This window comes from Silurus aristotelis (genome assembly GCF_946808225.1).
Source record: "Silurus aristotelis genome assembly, chromosome: 15".
NCBI classification, from domain to species: domain Eukaryota; kingdom Metazoa; phylum Chordata; class Actinopteri; order Siluriformes; family Siluridae; genus Silurus; species Silurus aristotelis.
This window is the reverse complement of record NC_139588.1, coordinates 11389919-11411399: the sequence shown is the minus strand read 5'-3', so window position 1 is coordinate 11411399 and position 21481 is coordinate 11389919. Positions and strand designations below refer to the sequence as shown.

The window sequence follows — 21481 nt, the reverse complement described above, 5'->3', positions numbered from 1 at the left end:
ATGCCATAAAAAGGCTTTCTGCTACTCCTACAGGGATGTACTGAATTAACCTTAAGTGTAATGAAGCAGGTTTTATCTAAGATTTATTCATGTTTGAATACTTGAAGAAAGGAAAATCCTGAAATTTGATTTGCAATTTGCTCACAGGTACTCGCTCACTTTTCCAAATGGGCAACAAATCCTTTCACTTCATTAAGCTCTATTTTTATTCCAGAAGTTCCCCTTCTCTGGGCGTCGCACCCGCTGGGTTGATAGCCATCTGTACTGCGATAATCGAGTGAGTGTTAATGAATGTGTTAAGCACGTCTTTTTTGTTCCCCTTACCTTTCTGCTCCCTTAGATACTCTTCATTTTGCATCATCCACAGCTTCGTCTTAGCCTGCACCTCCTTCTCATTGAGAATGTACTGCACCGGGGAGAGCACACAGTTGATAAGGGGTAATGCTAAACATCAAGACTGCAAGATCTCAAATCGTTCTCTAATGAGCTGATTAACACGGAGAGCGTTCAGGCAAACAGCTTTGTGAACATGCATTACAGCATCACCGTCTAACAGGCTGCTTAGAGACAGGAGTGGCAATGGGAATGTTTCATGTGATATTGAAAAGATCTCTTTCATTTCTCTTCATAAGACAAACCTTTTCGATCTCGTCCTCATCGATGCCTTCCAGATTAAGCTCGCCATTATCTGACTTGTCCTCTGCAGGCAGATAAGAAAGAAAAAAAAACGGCATGCATTAGTTAATGCCCTAAAGAAACATGAACTCATTTGAAATTCTACTGCATGATTTGTTATTCTGCTTCATTTGCTATTTTATAATTAACATTGCTCACAATGATGTATTGCATCATGATCACTTATGATGCTACTCTAACAGTTACTTATGCTAAATCCCCTTCCACTAAGCAGCTCTCTTTCAACATCTATGGAATGCCATTTTAGTCACAATTACCTCAATATAGCGACAATATAAATAATAAAATGACTAAATGCAACAATACACCTATTAATGAGTCAACAACTGAAATAATACTGAACTCATTATTTTATTATTTCATCAAAAACATCTTCATGAAGAATTTAGCCACATTTTACAGTTTCCTATTTAATATTAATAGCATGCATGTATCAAAATACTTCATTTCTTAATACAAGTAGCCATGATATAAAATATATAAACCTGTTGTAAAATAATCTTCAGCTGGTTATAGAAATCTGCTTCATGTTAGGTTGAATCACACTACCCTGCTGTTGTAGTTTCCTTTAGCAGCACAACACCGCCATGTTACATTAGCTGATGTTTTAATAATGACATAGAGACTAATACTTCTTGTAGTTTCACCGTCCTAGATTTAATAAATATGTGACCATGCAGTGTAACCTCGGGCGAATATGATTAGAGGTTAGCTGATTGTCAATTTATGTTCGGCAAGCATAAAGAGGACAGATCATGGGCTAACCTCAATCCTTTAAAGCAGTACCAACTTTACCCTTTTGCAAGGCACAAGTGAAAGGTATCACTGGGCAGATGACAGATGACATTTATAAAAAAAAATAAAAAATAAAAAAAAGCAGGCAGCGTCTGTTTATCTGGTCTTCTGGGCAAGCTTTTCCATTAACCCGGCAAATGCCCTGGAGCATGATTTGGTGATTATCACCAGGCCACATGAGCAGGGAAGATAATTCAGCCTAATGCCTAATTTTTAAATGAAACAGAATCATCTTCTTGCTTGGCTGGAGGCCGGGGAAGACAACAAAAGAGTGGAAGACACCGAATTCCAGTCCTAATTAGACCTCCATTTCATTAAGTAGCAGCATCACTTATGTGCAGCTCTGTCAATAACACATGCTCCTGCCAGCTCTGTTCGGTAATTACCCGTCATAGACATTATTATTATTATTATAATTATTCAACATCTATAATGGGGGAATCTGAAAAAAAAAATAAATAAACATTTCCTACAGTCTCATATGAACAAAAACCTTGTAACTAAATGCATCTGAATGACCAGAATGCACTTGTAAGCTAATTTTAGATCACCGATTTACTGTTTAAAGAATTGGGGAAGCCACAAATCAATGATCCCTGAACGATCACGGTGGATTGTTTAACCCTGTTGGAAACTGATCCAATCCAGCATCGGGCAAATACCAACGGTATGTAACTGAATTGGTGCACCCACACAAATATCCCTGTGCATTGTATTGAGGATATCGCCACTACAGAAGAATCATATTCAAAACCTGTGCAACCTGCATGTGGAAGAAGAAAATAATTCCTATAATTAGATTTCTACCTGCAGTCAAAATGATACAGAGCTAATCTCCGGTGAAGAAACTGCAGTTCAGCCCCGCACGGCACATTCGGTTTAAGCAGGTGAGTCTTTTCTGTGACAGAAAAGGCTTCTTCCCTGATAATTAAGAACGGCGAGAGGAGCATGAGGGGCCGACCTGCGATATTGCTGTGAATTAAATGAGTCTCTGCAGATCAGGATTTCTGCAGATGTTCATTATCTAAACTAGGAGTTGCTTGGACTATGACCGACACCACACACACACACACACACACACACACACACACACACACACACACACAAAAGACTAGAAAGAAAGCAGCAGCTCCTAAGAAGAACTGATTTTACATGTGGGATGAAGACAGAAATTGGGTCAGAGTCTGTCAGAAAACGTATATTTCCTTTCTTGCTTGCGTCGAGTCGGAGACGTTTTACATTCTGACTGTAAGAGACTAGAGACACACCGAAAAAAAGCTGTCAAAAGCCTGCAGTTGTTCTTTGAACACAGGCACGCAATCTTAATCTAACACTTCTAATAAAACAGCCTGAAACTTCCAAAACACACTATCAGGAATATCTCACCGGAAATCCGCCAGTGTCAGCTAAAGGTCCTGCTCTTGTGCAGTACGGCTACAGTACTGTCAATGCAGATCCATTCGACACTCCACTGTCTGCATACATTTTCACTTTTGTAACATGATAAGCACTGTGCAATGTTATCAGCACCTACAGCTTCCTTGACACAGCAGAGCGAGTCATTATCAGCTGCTGTCGGACTCTGACAAGGTTAAAGGTGAGGAATGATTCCTGAAACCATATTTTAACAAACAAGATGCTCACTGTGATGATTGAGGTGAAAATTTGACCTAATTTATTCAAACCAGGCCAATAAACCCATTAAAAGGGTGATGAAATCAGTGGACAAGTATGAGGCCTGGGGTACATGAGGTCAAAGCTTTATAGCAGGCCCCTTAAGATATTTCACACCAACCTATGTATGACGTCATGAAGCTGGCATTGAACACATGGGCATTGTCATACCGGAACAGACTTTGCTCTCCTAGTTTAAGTGAGGGGAAAATGTATTGCTACTGCATCCAAAGACAATTGTGTACCTCCAAGGTTGTGGTTACAGTTTGGAGAAGAGCCACATATGACTGGAAAAGTCAGGTGCCCTGTTAATGTTGTCTATTTAGTGTATGTTTAAGTTACAACTAACACACGCTGCTTTGAAAACCATTGTCTGCTGGAATTCACAAACCACTGCCGAAGCTCCCCACGTGCATCAATGAGCCTCGGCTGGCTGTCGTAGCCGGTTCACCACTGTTCCTTTCTTGGAGCACTGTTGATAGACCAGTCGTCTAGACACCACAATTTGGCCCTTGTCAGACTCGCACAAATCCTTACACTTGCCCATTTTTCCTGCTTCTGAAACGCCAACTTTGAGGATAAAATGTTCACTTCCTGCCTAAAACATCCCTCCCACTAACAGGTGCCATGATGAAGAGATAATGTGTTATTAACGTCACCTGGCAGTGGTCATAATGTTATAATGTCATAAATGTATATAAGGACACAGGGTTTGATTAGCATTTAAAAATGACAGACGGTCTTTTCGGAATCAGAAACATGCAGTAACACTGAAGAACCTGCTGTACATAATAGTCAACTTCTTAAAACAGAGTGAAGACAGACTATAATAATATTGATTGATTACTATAACACTGACACCTCATAGCTACAACGGCCAAGACTTGCTTTTCCTGATGGCGTGTACAGTATGTGCATTGTTAGAGCACATTTGCTAGATTATGATCATATGTTTGTTGTATATAATGAAATTACTCTCTATATGTAATTTAAATGCATTAGCCACACCTTAGTCAGCTTCTAAGCTACTAAAAGATCCTGGGTAGAAAGGTAGAGCTTTTAGTTCTGCAAAAAAAAAAATATATATATATATATATATATATATATATATATATATATATATATATATATATATATATATATATATATGTATATATATATTTATAAATTGTCCACATTCCTTCCACTCATTTTTAACACCTCAGATTTTTTTCTGTAGGTAAGCAAATTTCTCATATATTTAAAAAATGTCTGTCTTTGACAAGCTGTCAGTGGCAACCTTACTCAAGCATGGCCTGGTGCACGCACGCCGGAGTACGCAACAGGGCTTGCCGCGGCTGTCACATATCAAACTCGACAGAGCAAATCACCGCAGCTCCTTACAGCAACTGCACAGCCACTGCTGAGAGAACAGAATGAAGGAAACAGCACGGTACAATTAGGCTTCTTTTCTGCAGCAGATTACAGTTAACCGGGGGCTGCTGAATAGCATCCATACTCACAAACCTGAAGGTCCTCCACATGCCTCCACAGCAGCCTCGTGGAGTGGGAGTAACCTGGAGAAATGCAGCCATCATTACAACAAGCAGTGGGAACGGCTGAATTAGGCCCATAACCATGTCATTTTTTTCTGCTGTATGTAATACAAAGTTACACAAGAAGAGACAGAAAACTGCTACTTGCAGCTGGGGGATATGTTTACACAACAGCAAACATGCTGTGCATGAGAAGACATGGAGAAGAAACTCCAAAGATGGAAGCTTGAATCATGGAAATTCAGCATGTTTATTATTATTTTTTTTTTTTGAAGAGCCTAATATGCCTGTGAACTGTAAACTAGCATAATTCAAATTGCATAATGAGTCATGTGAATCATTTATGCAAATAAACAAGATAAGTTTGATGCGAAATGACACAGAGATAAACTAGGCACTCAGGCTAAGCGCTTCTGCTGAAACACAGAAATTAGCCTACTCAGAAAGTCGCTATTTATAGCACTGGTTGGGAAAGAAATAAAAACAACGATAGAGTGATACAAATACAATAAAATCTCAAGCTCATATCAAAACGGATCATGAAATCTACAGTTAAAGCACAGGCTTTAGTCTGGGATTCTGCAATATAGCAGTCCGACCTTACAAACCCCCTTCCACCCTCGCTGCTCGTTCCCACTGTTTGTGCTGTAGAGCCAAAAGGGTATATGAGATAAAATGTGTGTAAATGTCACGGCTTGGCTACTGCATACTGTTTATCAAAATCCATCCTCGGAGAAAAAGGCAATGTACTCACACACACACACACACACACACACACACACACACACACACACACACACACACACACACACACACACACACACACACATACCAGTGTCCCAGCAGTACACTATATCCCTATGTCTGTGAGGAACTATTAATATCCACAGTTCTTTTTTTTAACAACACTTCCACTCTGGTGCAGAAAAATGATGGCTAACATATTTTCATGTCTGTCAATTATTCTAGCGCATGTCTTCCACCACTGGCTGGTAAAACTGGCAACCTTTTTTTTTTTTGGAAGAAAAAAAAAACACTTCTCCGCGACGATGATGGAGTTTACAAATACTGGTGAGATATTTAAATGGTGTCACTGATTCAACCATACAGGAAACATGATTAGAAACCAAGCACCACCTTTCTAACATTAGTTTGCTAAATAATAGCAGCTACATAAGGGGAACTTCAGAATACTGCTGTAATGGGATCAAGAGGGAGAAAAACTAATTCTCAGTATCCCTCAGCAAATTTACATTGTCAATCATTTCAATCCACCCCTAAAAAGTTAAGCATTGCGAAGGACTTAGGAGGGTTTAGCTGTTTTTAGTTATTTATTTACTTTTTTTTCTCAGAAATCCCCATGCTGAATGTCATCCTCTGAATGTTTACAGAATCTAGCTGTCATCTCCGGTGACACGTTCTCCATTCCTTGGCTGCACTTTCTCTTTCTGCCTCTCCCTTTACCTCAGGCCATGGGTCCATCACTCTGAATCATGTGCAGCTGCCAGCATTCATGGCAGCCAATAGACTGGTATTTTACCCACAAAGGCACGAGAAGAGGTAGCCCAGGCTTTTGGCAAGAAAAGCGCATCCACCAAATGAGGTAGATGAAGTGTATGTGTGTGTGTGTGTGTGTGTGTGTGTGTGTGTGTGTGTGTGTGTGTGTGTGTGTGTGTGTTGGGGGGGGGGGATCGCAGAGTCACGCTCACTCAGCAGAAGGATGAAACTGCACAGCACTACGATTTGTGAAACCTGTCAGACGCAAGAGCTTCAGCGTCTAAAAGCTGCAGCTACAATTCCCTTACGGAAACAACAGGCCGATGCCGGAATAATATTGTAAAATCAATGCGAGTGCCGAAATGACTCTTGCAGCTTGGTCGCTTCTGGTAACTGCTGATCTGATGAACAGATAATGCGCATTGAATGCGTTCTGCGGTCTAAACTGTGCCGAGGATTACTGTCTTTGGACGCACTCCGTATCCAAATGCCCTCTGATTTCAATTATTTGTCAAGAATTTGATGTGTGAGTTTTTCCTATCAGTCTGCACTGCATTTTAGAAGGCAGGGTTCAATGAAGGTTCTTAGAACCGTAACTAAATGACCTAGAGAAGGATTTACTCAATACTTGTTACTGGGGTTTTGGACATATTCACGCATGACGATGCCTCGTTTAGACCCATTATACTCATTAATATATCAAACAAGATCTGATGTTTGGAGGTAAAAAAAACTATTTTGATTACATGAGCATGAACTACTTACAACCCTTTTCTGGGCTAAAAGTGTCCTGCCAGTCAGAAATCGAGCTGCTTAAAATAGACACTGATGAGAAGAAGGGAAGGAGGCTATGGGACTAAGAGTGCTTTCTTCCTTGCTGTGCTTGTGATGAAGGGTGTGAAAGACAGACAGAGAGAAAGAGTGAGAAAAAAAAAGAGAGAGAGGGAGAGAAAGTGGAGTGCCACACACTGCTGTTTGTTCTGTCACTCTCACTTTCAAAAATTCACACAGGCAGATTTAAACGCTCCCTTTTCCAATCCTCAGCTCACACTTTCTCCACCTGTGTCTATCTACCATTTTCACTTTCTCCAATCTTAACAATGCGACAGTCAGTCTCTATTTCCTGACCTTTTTTTTTTCCACAATCCTTATCCATGCTCTGCAGGTGAAACTCTCTCCCCCCACCATCTCTTCATGATAATCCACACAAATCATTATGCAAGTGTCTGCGAGAGCCGAGATTTTGCAGTCTGCTGCGCATTTTGTTATTATTGTTGTGAGGAGGTGGATTCGTTCCTGCGGAGGAGATGGCAATAAAGCTGTGTTTACCAGAGACTCTAAGAGGCTTTTGCTACTGCAAAGTCATCAGCCTCCCCTTTACAAAGGACGATAAATGATGGGGAATAATATTGGCTTGCAGCCACTCAGTGAAAATCCCATAAACTCCCTTCGTCACCGGCATCAGCAGATAGTTCCAGTCTGTATCACAGCTGTGCACCTTCGTCACGCCTCTTATAACAGCCCCGGGGGCGACCAGCAAAGAGTCAATACCAAAATCCAGGTCAATGACAGGGCAAAGATCAATGGCGGGGTCAAAAGGCAGAAAGAGAATAGTGTGAATTTGAACGGCCTGCAGGTGCTGAGTGCTGAGACCAACACAGTATTGCTTGGCTAAGCAGACTGAATAGGATTTTTAGGTGTCAGCAAAGAGCGCATTAATAAATGATGGATATATCAACACTTTAGAGCCCTCTTTCCAAACATCACATCAGCCATAAGCACATTACTTCAAGGTTAATGTTCTTTGAGCAGAACATGCTTTTAATTACAATCCTAACTAAGTCAAGATCAATTTCATTGATGTTTTGTGTATCAATACTAGCTAATGTGCTGTACTTATTAGTGTACTGACACTAATCACGCGAAATACACGCAAGCCCGGCATGACTGAAAAGCAAAAGACCTGTATGATGTGTTAAATATTTAATCCTCCAGCACCATGCATTTCTTCTGTTCATTTTTTTAGTATTTTTTTTCTGATGCACTTTTTCCACTTATTTATTTTTCATAATAAATACAATTATGTAATTTTCTGTAAAGCTGCTTTGAGACAATGTCTGTTGTGAAAAGCGCTATACAAATAAACTTGACTTGACTTGACTTGACAATGCTCGTCCAAAAAAAAAAAAAAAAAGTCTCCACCTGGAGACTACTAACCACTACTAACCACTATTTAATAATTTTTCAATCAAGTCAATCAAGTCTGTAGCCCATTCATGATACAAAATGTTAAATTATAGTTTTTATGCCAGGCTTTTTGGTTATTGTTACAGATGGAACAGATAGAGAATTTGCTAAAATAAAATAAAAAATGCATCCCTTATATGCTATCATTGTTATTACTTAAGATTTAAGACAACTCTAAAAAGAATATGTGGTAATACTTGAGGAAAAAAGACTTTATTTCAGTCCTGAGAGTCCTGCCTGAAGGACTATAGGTCGGTCAAATCAGTAGAGAGTGCATTGATTAGCTGTATTGATTAGGCTAATTCCTGCTTCCAGTGGTTTTGACTTTCCCACACTGTGAAGGACTGTAAAATTAACTCTAATTGTTTTCAAGAAATGCAGACCATTTGCCTCCAGACGTTCCTGACGATTACGTCTGAATGAAAACTGAAGCACTAAATAAAATGGAAAAAAAACTCGTTTAAGAAGTGAGAGAAATAAATGATACATATTAGATGAAGCCAAGGTAAAGCAGTTAAATGCAGACTACCAGAACAAATCCAGAAGAAGTACCCATGTTTTGTAAATGTGAGCAATGTACAATAAAAAGCTAATACTAAATAAAAAAAGAAATGCTTGTCAAACATGAACTACTGTACACTGTACATAGTCATATCAAAAGAAAGTTTACGAGTTGTAATATATAACATTATTTCGCATTAATTGTTTCGGATTATGACTCTATCTCTAATGAGCTTGGGGTTCTCTATTTATCATGAAGCATACAATGGGGACAACAAAACAAATTAACAGAGCGTTTTGTGACTAGTGCAGCTGTAGGTCATCTTATCCATCATAATCAAATTAGTCTTTAAAAACAGTTACATAACTCAAAAAAAAAAAAAACACCACATGTAGGACACTAATACTTCATCCACTCACCATCCTCCCCCTTGTCTGTCAGGCAATGGCGGATAGAGTCTGTGAGGCCAAGGCTGGCAGCACTAGGAAGTGGCCCAAGCAGTGAAGTCAGTGGCACATGAGTGGAGCCACTGGGCAGCTCTGCTGTTTCTTTACCCTGCTCCTGTGCCTTTGTGCCCCCCTGAGGTCCCTGCGCCAGTTCAGGTAACACCTGGTTCATGAAGTCCTCATGGAGGTGCTGAGCTGCCGCCTCCATCTCCTCATCTTCCGTGTCCTCATCTCCTGCCAGGTCCGACCCCAGAGACACACTGCCATCGCTGGTGTCTAACAAAGAGACAGGAGGGATTTGCAAATGTAATCATGAGGAGCAAATATACTTCCTCTTCAAGTTAATTTACAACTGATTGCGGCTACCAAATGACACATTAATTACAACTAAATAAACAAACAGTTTGTAATACTTGAAATAAAAACAAAATACTTAAAAATATATATTAAAATTTACAGAAATAAACACCCAAACTCAGCGAACACAGTACCTTCTTGCACATACATGGCATAGATTCCTCTCAGTTTAGGCCTGCTGTTCTCCAGTTCAGTCTCGATCTCATCCCGATAGGAACTGATCTCACCTAGAGACAAGCAAATGCACCGCATCTCAATTACAACACTGCCTCTGGCAAACTACACCACTTCTCGAATTAACTCAAACCATAGCATTGTACTTTTTCCCAACATGATCTTGAAGGCATTTGAAATACTATGGAGCATGTAATTAATGTTTAATGGTCAAATTCAGATTTGCCTAATTAAATTCTAAAGTTGAGGGCATGCAGAGAGGCACTATGCACCCGATTTTCGGGGCTCTTAAAACGAATTATCTGTGTGTAATTCACGTCTACATGTTTCCATAGAATCTACAGAGTTGGTTTTCAGCATCTATACCACTGGCAGGAGCGTTTGTTTATGCATTTCTGAAAGAAAACGCAGACTGAAGACGGAAATAGTATAAAGGGGAACTAAATCTGTTTAACGCGTTTATTGGGATGTTTAACATGCACACTGCACATAAGACTGGTGTCCACATATTTTTGGCTGTATGGTGTAATACTATATTAAATAAAAGCAATAGAAAAAATACACAAAAAAATCTAGAAGATTGAAATAAGTACGAGGGAAAAAATCCAATAAGAACAAGCACTTAATCCAGTGAATTTTATTTTACATCTTGCTTATATTCTTTTATATCGTACTTCAAAAGCTGAGTTCACAAACTCATGAAGCTGATGAAATCCTAATGCACGTGCAGTTTTTATTAAAAATAATGTCAATGTTTTTTATTTAACTTGATGCTCTTCCTTTTAAAATAATGTGCCTATTAATGTATGTCATATTTATGTTTTAATACTGTCTGTAATTCACAAATTTCACAATAACATATGTATGTACATCACAGTGGTGCTCAACTTTATGCTGTTCCTCACCTGTCCATTCCAAATGCATAAAATACAACCCCCCACCCCGCCTCACACACACACACACACACACACACACACACACACACACACACACACACACACACACACACACACACACACACACACACACACTACATTCTTATGCATCTTCTGAAGTCTTTCAGTCTGCCAGTCTATTTTACATTTTAGAGCCGATGCTGAACACAGCTCTGAATATTGCCCTAAAAGCCTAACTGATGTAACGTGCTTCTTCATCCCATTGTTCTCATAGAATATTAAAATGCTTCTTCAAGCAAAAAAATTGAAATAGTCAGATACTGCTGAGAACAAGCTGAAAAAGGGCCTGACTTCAGAAAATGTACAAAACACAAATTCTATTTTTCAGCTGCGATAACTAACCTTGATATTCATCAAGCTTCTTGGCAAGCTCCTGTTCCAACTGGGGAAAAAAACAAGAAACGAATTTGTATCTTGTTAAAAATTTGCTGCGAAATTGAACAAGATACAAAAAATAGAAATGTGTCATGGGCATAAAGTACACCAGGAGCTATGCAAAACTCAACCTGCATGATCTTTAACTTCTTTTGACCAGCAACAAAAGAAGGGGGATCACACTCCTCCTCCAGGTCCACTCGCATGAACTCATCAATGGTCAGGTGACTGGTGGGTGTGTCCTCAAACTCTGTTAGCCTAAAAAGAGATCATGTAAATTATGGTAAAATTACAGGCATCCAGTTTTTCCAAAGACTTCATAATCGTGTACAGTATTCCTATCAGAACTGTGGTTTGGTGCACTGAATGTGCAGAACTGACTGAAAGAAAAAAAAAGGCCTTAAATCACAATGCTGTGGGATGCAAATTGGATACACTCTTATTAACAATGCTACACCTAATCTCTTATACAGTAGCAGGAGTGTATTAAATAATTGTTACATTTCCATCACAGAATCACCAAAGGTTAAATGCTGCTACTTTAAATGATGGTGTTTCTATAGCATTTATTCTTCACTCACTGAAAATAAAACAAAGTATCGGAATATTCTATGTACATTCTGGCATCATGCAAGCAACCTTATATAGCATTTTTATATATTAGTTCTTTCATTTAATTTTACCTTTTGCTATATAACTCTTAGTGCTCATGTGGGACCAACACCATGAAACATTCTGATGTCACCGGCGAGGCCAAAATCAACAAATCAGATTGCAGTTCTACAGGTAATATATTAATGAGGAAATGATCAGTAGTGGATGAAGTACACAAACCATGCACTCTGTTCACCCAGTAAAAGTAAAAGTGCATCCTTTAAACTTTTACTTGAGTAAAAGTACAAAAGTATGTCTTGTTATTATTTGTGTCACAAGGCTTAATCAACTCAGTTTATGTGAAAATAATCTAATGTTACTCTAAACACAACAATCTATTAATACAATTAAATTAATGAGTCAAACACTGATTGATTTCTATAAAAAATGATCATGAGTACAAAACCTTCTTTTCATCCACAAAAATCACGCAAATAAGGAAACAGGTGTTGTGTCAAGTTCGAGTCAGGAGTTTCTTCCATTATTTATTCCTCTTAAAATGTTCTGCTTGCTGTTGAACTGATGCTGTATGTTGGTGATAAGTAGATGCCACCAAGCGCCAATCCAAACAAGTTCAGAACAGAGCGCGTGCTCTGCGCTGATTGGTGGATTGCTGCGTGTTTGACCAGTCAAGTTTTCATCCAATTAAAAAATTAAATTCAAATATTATCCAATTAATATCCAATTAAAATATTTGACATTGAAATGTAGTGACGTTCAAATAAAAGTCTCTCCAAATTGAAAAAACACTTTAGTAAAGTACAGATACGTGAAAAAGTAACGAATTAAAGCACATCAGCGAGAAAACCAAAGAAAAACAAAAGAGAAAAAAAAAATCCATCAACCAGGTTTTCTTCACTCATACTACTGTACATCTCAATACGAATATTCCTAAACATGCAACACTAAAAGAAACCCACTCATACATAAAGCTGGGTCACCTACCTCTTTCTGAGAGTCGCCTCGCATACTTTCACCACGCCAATGACCTCCTTCACCGTGCGGCGGAATTCATGCATGCGGGCCGCCACCAACAGAGCTGCAAGAATAAAATGTCATCCATTTCCTATAATAAATCTGCTCAGGTAATAAGGAGACATTTCTTGAGTGTGGCAGCACCTGAACATGGCAAAAATATAGAGCACATGAACACAAAAACAAGCTTGTACAAGTCACCTTGGGTCGTCTGCCAGCGTTTAAGCTCAGTGCCCATAACTGCTTTATGCAGCATTTCACAAACACTTCAATAAAAGTTTCATTGCTAACTTTATGCAACCAGCACCCACCTGTTTAGAGATAACTATAGAAGAAAAAGAAAGAAAGTCTTTGTTTCTTGGGAAAAAGTTCGGTTTCGGAACAGCAAGCTTTGAATTTAAAAAAGCATTGAATTTGAAAGAAAAGTAACATTTACCCGTAAGAAATTCATTACTGGAGTATTTACAAGAAAAAGAAGGGTGCGATGGCTTAAATCGTGATTTGAAGACCGTGAAGCAGAGCTTATATCATTCACAAGCTGCCAAAACATGTCTTTGTGCCAGTCTATTAAACAGTTGACTATCTAACACTAGTTTGAAGAAAAAAATCACTGAACACTCATTTTAAAGATACAAAAGTATAGCAGGTGTCAGTAGGCTATAATCCCATATTTAACACAGTGGTAAAAAAAGAGCAAGATGGCATAATACAGAAGTACCGTATTTTTTGGACTATAAGCCGCTACTTTTTTCCCACGTTTTGAACCCCGCGGCTTAAACAACGAAGCGGCTAATTTATGGATTTTTCCGGGGTTTTTCCCGGTTTCACAAACTTCAAGCCAAAAAACTGAGCCCCATATCATTAGACTAATGAAATTGCCGAACGGGTTCAGGTGAACCAATGAAACTCTTTATATTAAATCAGATGCGCTCCCACTGAATCGTGACCACATCATAAATATGGATGAGGTTCCTCTGACGTTTGACCTGCCGACCACTCGGACTGTAAACAGGAAATGCAAATCATTCGTCACGCTGAAAACAACCGGGCATGAAAAAACGCACTTCACCCGTGTTCTGAACTGCACGTCATCAGGAGAAAAGCTTCACCGATGGTGATTTTTAAACGCACAACGATGCCAAAAGATAAACTCCAGAGAGAAATAGTTGTGAAAGGAAGGAGGAAGACAGTGAACAATGACTTTCTTGGTAGGCTACTGTTTAGATACAAGCCGTGTAACAGACACTGTCTTTCGTTAAAGCCTGTGTAAAGTTCATTAGTTTCAGTGTAGACACATGCGGCTTATTTATGTTCAAAATAAAAATCTTTGTCAAATTCAGTGGGTGCGGCTTATATTTGGGTGCGTTTAATAGTCCGGAAATTACGGTATGTGTGAAAAATGATTAAGGTGGTAAACTCCAACTGCATTCGCTTCATAAAAACTGGGACCTCAAGGTTCATTTAGGCGTTTTCTGATTACGAGACTGTAAATGCAGGATGGAAATATTCTGACCATCAGATTAATATAAATATGATTTACTGTTGTAGATGATCAAATACAGTTTATTAGCTGGAAAGAGCAGGCTTTTATTTAAGCTGCCTTCCTCACACTGGGTTTATTTGTATTAAAGTGGCACTGTTACAATTCACTGCTGTGCATTTAAAGACATGCTGAGAAAACACAAATATGAGTGAGTGACTACAGAATAGCCGGTCACTTTTTTGGCATTCAATTTGGTGAAGAGCACAAACTTAACAAGCTTTATACACTGTGTGCACAATTATTAGGCAAGTTGTATTTTTGAGGATTAATTTTGTTATTGTACAACTACAGTGCTCTTGGTCAATCCACAATGTTAACAAACCCTCAAACCTGAACATTTAAGTAGTAAAACTGAAGTGTTGGCTTTCTAAAGAGAATATCTACATGCACACCATTATAAGGCAACTATTAGTGTGCAGAATTATTATGCAACTAATTGAAAAACAAAGATTTTCCCATCTCACTTGTTTATTTGCACCTGTTAAAGTGAGAATAATAAACAAACTCAAAATGTACAAATAAACATTTCTGAAATATCAAAAAGAAAACCTCAGTGACCAATATAGCGACCCTTCTTTTCGATAACAGTCACAAGCCTTCCATTCACGGAGTCAGTCAGTTTCTTGATCTGGTCAGAATCAACTTTTTGTGCAGCCGCAACCAGGGCTCCCAGACACTGTTCAGAGAGATGTCACGCCCCAATATCTTAGATATTTCGAGAGTGCCGCATCCCTGTGAAAGACTTTTTACAATTTTTTTTACTTTTCAGAGTCAGTTAAATCTCTGTTTTGGCCCATTTTTCCTGAGGCGTCGAATCTGCCTGATAATTATGCACACCTTAATATAGGGTGTTGATCTCCATAAGCCACACCCTCCCTCATTACACAAATACACATCACCTGATATGCATTAAATCCAATAAGCATTCAAGGACTTGGAAATTATGGATAAAATGATATGGTCAAAATAATCATTTGCATAATAATTGTGCACACAGTGTATAACCGGCTATAAAATATGGACCAAAATACACACCTTTACAAACAGATTCTCACTCTAAAGTTTAGTAGACGATGACGCAGATGATGTGACAAAAGGGCCAAAACAATGGCACTGGAATGGGCTATTTACATGGTTGAATGTTTTTAATTAACCCTTCACATTAACTCTAGATTTTTCAACAGTTCGCCTTTGATTAAAAATTGTTTCCCTGAACACAGCGAATGATGAATAATGAATACAATTCCTGAACCTTTGGATGTTGCAAAATAGAATGTAAGCTATTGAAAGACAGAATAGAGATGTATGGAAACAGTTTGTTTCCTGTTCGGGGGTGAGGGCATCTTGCTGATGGCAGAGTGCAACGCTTAAATGCTGACCTTCAGATGGATGGCCAAGGGGTCTGTGCAGCAAAACAGAATGTGCAGAGCTTTGCGTTTAGGTGTGTTATGCAACACAACAACTCATTTTAGCTCCCATATCAAACACAGTATGGGTTTGCTTCACGGTCTGGTAAAAACATTCAGCATATCTTTATCACTTGGAATTTCATGGAGGTTCTGATTTGTGAGGCATATTTTTTATGGCAAACTTTGTTCAGTCTACTGTGGAATAAATTTTTTTACCATTGCAAAATTTACCCATCTGTCTATCTGTATTCTTTTCTATCAAAAAAGGGTTTGTTCCTTTCCTCATCTACCAGCCAACAGTGACAATGTATGTTTTTGAAAGCTTGAGGAAATGTTAAACATTACAGAGCCTGAGGAAAAAGAATCTACCCGGAATGGCTTGCATTTTAATCCTTATAATCAACCTGTGATCTTCTGTGCCATTCAGAGATTCAATTTGAAATAAAATTGTGAATTGACCTTTGAAGGTTAAACTTATTTCCTTTAAATGTTAGTGTAGATCCACTATGGACCGGATTTTAAACACTACACACAATTCAATTCAAGCACCAGCTCTACATGGGATAAGTGGATCAGTGGATAAAATGTTGTATGTTGTTCTGATTGAAATGTCATGGGTTCAAATCCCAGCACCCCCCAAGCTGTCAATGCTGGGCCCTCGACTAAGGCCCTTAACTGTGCTCAGCTGTGTAACTGAGACAACTGTAAATAGCTCTGGATAAGATCTGCCAAATGCGATAAATGTAATGTAGGCACATTTACAATAAGCACATATGGACTTTTGGTTCTGTGCTCAGTGGTTAGGACATTGGACTTCTGATTGAAAGGTTGTGAGTTAGAATTTTAGCACCCCCAAGTTGGCACTGTTGGGCCCTTGAGCAAGGCCCATAACCGTTGAGTACTCAGCCTAAGCCTAACCCTAGATATAAAATATTTATAAGTTGCTCTGCAAAAGGAAATCTGCTCACTTCATCACTGCCTCACTACCAGACACACTGGACCCATTACAGTTCAAGTACCTCCAGAACCATTCTACTGAGGACGCCATTGCACATCTCATCCACACTACGATGAGCCACCTGTACTACAGAAATGGGAATTATACAAAGGTGCTGTTTGTGGACTACAGTTCAGCATTTAACACCATAATTCCCTCCACACTCACCTCTAAGTTGGAGGTCCTGGGACTTAGCCTGCCGCTGTGTCAATGGATCTCTAACCTTCTGACAGACAGACCACAAGCCGTACAGGTGGGAAAACACACCTCATCCACACTCACCCTCAGCACTGGAGCTCCCCAGGGTTGTGTTCTGAGCCCTCTGCTGTACTCACTGTACACATATGACTGTGTGGCCACTTCCAACTCTACAACCATCATTAAGTTTGCTGACGACACTGTTGTGGTGGGCCTGATCTCCAACAACGACGAGACAGCCTACCTACAGGAGGTTAAAAACCTGGAGAGATGGTGCCAGGAGAACAACCTTCTCCTGAACGTCAGCAAGACTAAGGAATTGAAAGTGGATTTCAGCACGAAGCAGAAGCGGTCATACAAACCGCTAAACATCAACGGGACCCCAGTGGAGAGAGTAAACAGTTTCCGGTACCTAGGTGTTCACATCACACAGGACCTGTCTTGGTCCTGTCACACTAACACCCTGGTGAAGAAAGCCCGGCAGCATCTGTACCTTCTGAGACGCTTAAGGGACTTTAAACTACCATCTCAGGTGCTTAAGACTTTTTACACTTGCACCATTGAGAGCCTTCTGACGGGTAGCATCACTTCCTGGTTCGGGAACAGCACCATGCAGGACAGGCGAGCCCTCCAGAGGTGGTGCGTTCAGCTGAACGTACCATCCACACTGAGCTCCCTGACCTGCAGGACATCTACAGCACGTGGTGCCGGACCAGAGCCAGAAAGATTGTGAAGGACCTCAGCCATCCCAACAATGAACTCTTTTCTTTGTTGCGTTCAGGGAAACGCTTCCGCTCCCTGAAAGCAAACACAGAGAGAATGAGGAGGAGCTTCTTCCCGCAGGCCATTTGGAGTTTGAATCAGGAAACACTCAGGATCTAAAAACTGGCCCACTATCTCCATCATCACACTTCTTCTCTGCACAAATTTTTATTTTCGCACTACGACATTTTAAACTCTGGGCTGTCAGTTTAGCTCTGGACTTGCACAGCACTTTATACTTTATACCACACCACAACGCACACGGACACTTTAAGGACAATCACATAAACCACCTTAAATTGATTAGTGATTTACTGTATACTGCCATAAGCATACCTCGTATATACACCTTTTTTCTCATATATATATATAGTTTTATACTTTATTTATCTGCCTTCTTTTTCTTGGTTTATTTTTTTACTTTTTTCTCCCCATCCTACTCCCTCATGCCGGACAGTCGTAAAAAGCATTTCACTGCATGTCGTACCCTGTATGTATGTATGTGTATGTGACAAATAAAATTTGATTTGATTTGATTTATAGTTCTGATTCTGGATGCAACTTTGAACATTGTTTAGGTAATTAAATAAATGAGTAACTGTGATTCTAAACAATGTAATAACAGTAAACGTTGAATAAAGATGTAAATAGCTAGCTACGATTTTGACACAGACCAAACAGTTTCATTACATTTGGTTTCATACTTATCAGGAGAAACAATAACAGCATAGTTATGGTTTCCAACAAAAGGAGGTCCTTCACACCATGTTAGTTATTATGAGTTTTTCTGCTGCCTTTTCACCAGACAACAGATGTTTGTTTTGTCCATAGGGGATAATACCATGTTTGAGGTGTTTTACGACCAGTACTTTTCGTCTTTCTTTGAAATGCTGCCTACAGATGCACATGCTGCCTTTCACCAAATGTTCACCTTCATCCAAGTAAACAGCACAAAGACATTTTTTTCTCCCAAGCACTTCGGTGAGAAACGAGTAAAGTTTCGAAATGCTGCTACTTCACTAAATTTCCAATATATATATATATATATATATATATATATATATATATATATATATATATATATATATATATATATATATATATATATATATATATACTGTCACTAGCATCAAACATTACCTGCACCACAGAGTCCAGACGGTCTGCGTCCTGTGTGCATCCAGTCTCTTTTCATCCTCTGGAGCAGTCTCAGTGCAGTCATAGACACTTCATGGGTTTTCTCTCCGAACTCCAACATGTGTGCAAAGCGGGGAATATACAAGCATGGATCTGAAAAAAACCCAAAACACACACATCAACAATATTAGCGGTTCATATTATGCAATAGTCCGACAAAAAAAAGTGCTGTTCCCACGCTAATAATAAACAAATCTATAAGTACTAGTGTGTAAAGCATTTAAAGTCTAGTAATAGCATTTAAAGTAAATTTGCTTTGACATTTGCTTAAGCCCTGTTCAGAATAATTGCGGGGAAATATAATTATTATTACTGGAGTATCTCTGGGATTTAAATCCTGTTTAAAATTCGTCCTGTCAGTAAATGTTTTACAGATGTGCACATGCCTGCGAAAGACTACAGCATTCTGTGTTTAACCATCTCTGAAATTACCAGCAGAAAAAAAACCCACAGGTAATAGAATATAAAGATTGAATTATATACAGTGGTTAAAAAGGTTTTGCACTTTTCTATAGAGTAAGAATGATCCAGGAAGTGCTCTTTTCTATTCTCTCTGGCCAAAATGAAATCAAATAAAGTACTGTCTGAGTTTAAAACACTGAACCCAATAAAATACAGAAATTGTTTGAAAGGACATGTCAGAGAAGTAGTGCTTCTGGGGGTTTGAGGTAAGATATTAAGTTTCTAGAACAGTTATATCATAGCCATGCATGCTTCGTGAAGGCACATCCATCTCTGGGATTTATGCAGACATCACAGGTCCTGTGCTAATTGATCAAAATTTGGCTAGAGACATCTAACATTACTAAATATACTTTTTGGATGCCATTTCTAGTCTCTGGATTTTCTCTCTCTCTCACACAAATTATTAAATCAGTAAAAGTATATCCCTATAGCTACTCCTACAGGGGTTTTTGTGAGTCACAAAGGACATCTCTTTATGGCTCTCCTTGACATAAGGGGCAAATGTTAAACCTGCTTCTCTATAGGGAGTATGCGATGTGTTCTGGTTCTGAGACACTCTGTTGAAACAAACATCCCTAACTTCCACCTACTTCAAAGTCCTTGAATAAACTCACTCTGCTGGCCCAGTAAAAAACACGTCACTGACTGCTGTCCTAATAACAGTAAAAGGAGTTCAGCCCACAGAACCAGGCAGGCACTGTCGAAAGGAAATAATATATGGACTCCACCTGTGTGTGAAAGGAAAAAAAAAAGGCACGGAAATCCCCCAGGACTGCGCATGTCATGAGCCTTTCCTATCTTATGGCCAATTTTCTACTGAATTATCATATTAATTACGTGAAATATAACAATGAAGGGACTGACCTTTCTGTGCCATCTGTATAACAGTCAACTGCTATCTGACAAGTCGCTGACAAGATTTTGTACTGGGATATGATACAGATTAGAACTAATGCCAGGATCTGAAATCTTTACTTGATGTGGACTACAGAGATTGTTATGACAGATAAACCAATGTAATGGGACAGAAGGGACTGTAGCATTAGAAGAAAAAGAAAGTTGAAGTTGAAGTCATAGTGTCCTGGCTGAAGAAAAATACATTTATGAGCGTCGGTGAGAGCTGTGAAGAAGAAGCTAACCGAGACTCAGGCTAAAAGGGAATCTTAAAATCTCCATGCTGTCTATCACTACTACTTAGGATCTCATGGAGGTTCCATACAGATGAGGAAAATCTACTATTTATCTTTTTTTTCACTGTTTTTTCTTACGTCTTTATTTTATTTCTGGATAAGGGCGTATGCTGAATGACGTGAATGTAAATGTAAATCTGTCATTTAAATCCCAAAGAAGATCATAACTGATTTCAAACAAAACTGTATAAACTAGTGTGCTGGACATCTTTACAGTGCTGGATGCCACTCAGCAATAAACAGCAAAGTGTCTTATATTCAATTTTTGAATGGTTATTATTCCTATCCTGGTTCCTATTCCGATTTGTTAAACTGTACATATAAAAACATGACAGAATTCAACCTTTCTTACTAAAATGATTCTCTGTGTACACAATCCAAGTTTTCCATATTTGAAAAAACTGATATCCAGGCTCTTAGTGTTAAGCAATACCAAATATGGAGTAAGTTCCTGACCTGCTCTGCAAGCCTAAATTGTTTATCTATATAAAGTTAGATTGTGGTATATCTCGATTGGGGCATGCTGTAAGCAAACCTCCGTCCCATGTTCACTTCAAAAGTCACTTGCGTTCAAGCCAAAACAAATTATAAATATAAAAATAATCAGGGCCATCTTAGTCCTAATTCAGCCTAATTCAAATACTGCCTATGTTTAAAATGTGTGCAACATACTGTATTATGCATGATTATAAATGACACGAAACTTCCAAGGTTTTCATTTAAAAACATGATATTATTAAACTCCATATGATACCGCGATTAATCGGATTTATACCACAGCGATGTGGAGTTCTTAAATCTGATTGGTTAGCAGGCTGTAACACTGGATGCAAAGCC

The 21481-nt window shown here is 38.9% G+C and overlaps 1 protein-coding gene across 2 annotated transcripts in view; it reads right to left on the bottom strand.

Moving 5' to 3' along the window:
* The window catches only part of brf1b (BRF1 general transcription factor IIIB subunit b), a 61499-nt gene that overhangs the window by 22623 nt on the left and 17395 nt on the right, over window positions 1-21481 (bottom strand). For both annotated transcript variants that reach the window (XM_083561955.1, XM_083561954.1), the window contains exons 7-14: window positions 18933-19082; window positions 12854-12947; window positions 11386-11512; window positions 11222-11261; window positions 9884-9976; window positions 9366-9668; window positions 639-700; window positions 325-406 (exon numbers count right to left, since the gene is read on the bottom strand). In XM_083561955.1, the coding sequence (XP_083418081.1) occupies window positions 325-406; window positions 639-700; window positions 9366-9668; window positions 9884-9976; window positions 11222-11261; window positions 11386-11512; window positions 12854-12947; window positions 18933-19082 (951 nt within the window). The remainder of the gene's footprint in view (window positions 1-324; window positions 407-638; window positions 701-9365; window positions 9669-9883; window positions 9977-11221; window positions 11262-11385; window positions 11513-12853; window positions 12948-18932; window positions 19083-21481) is intronic.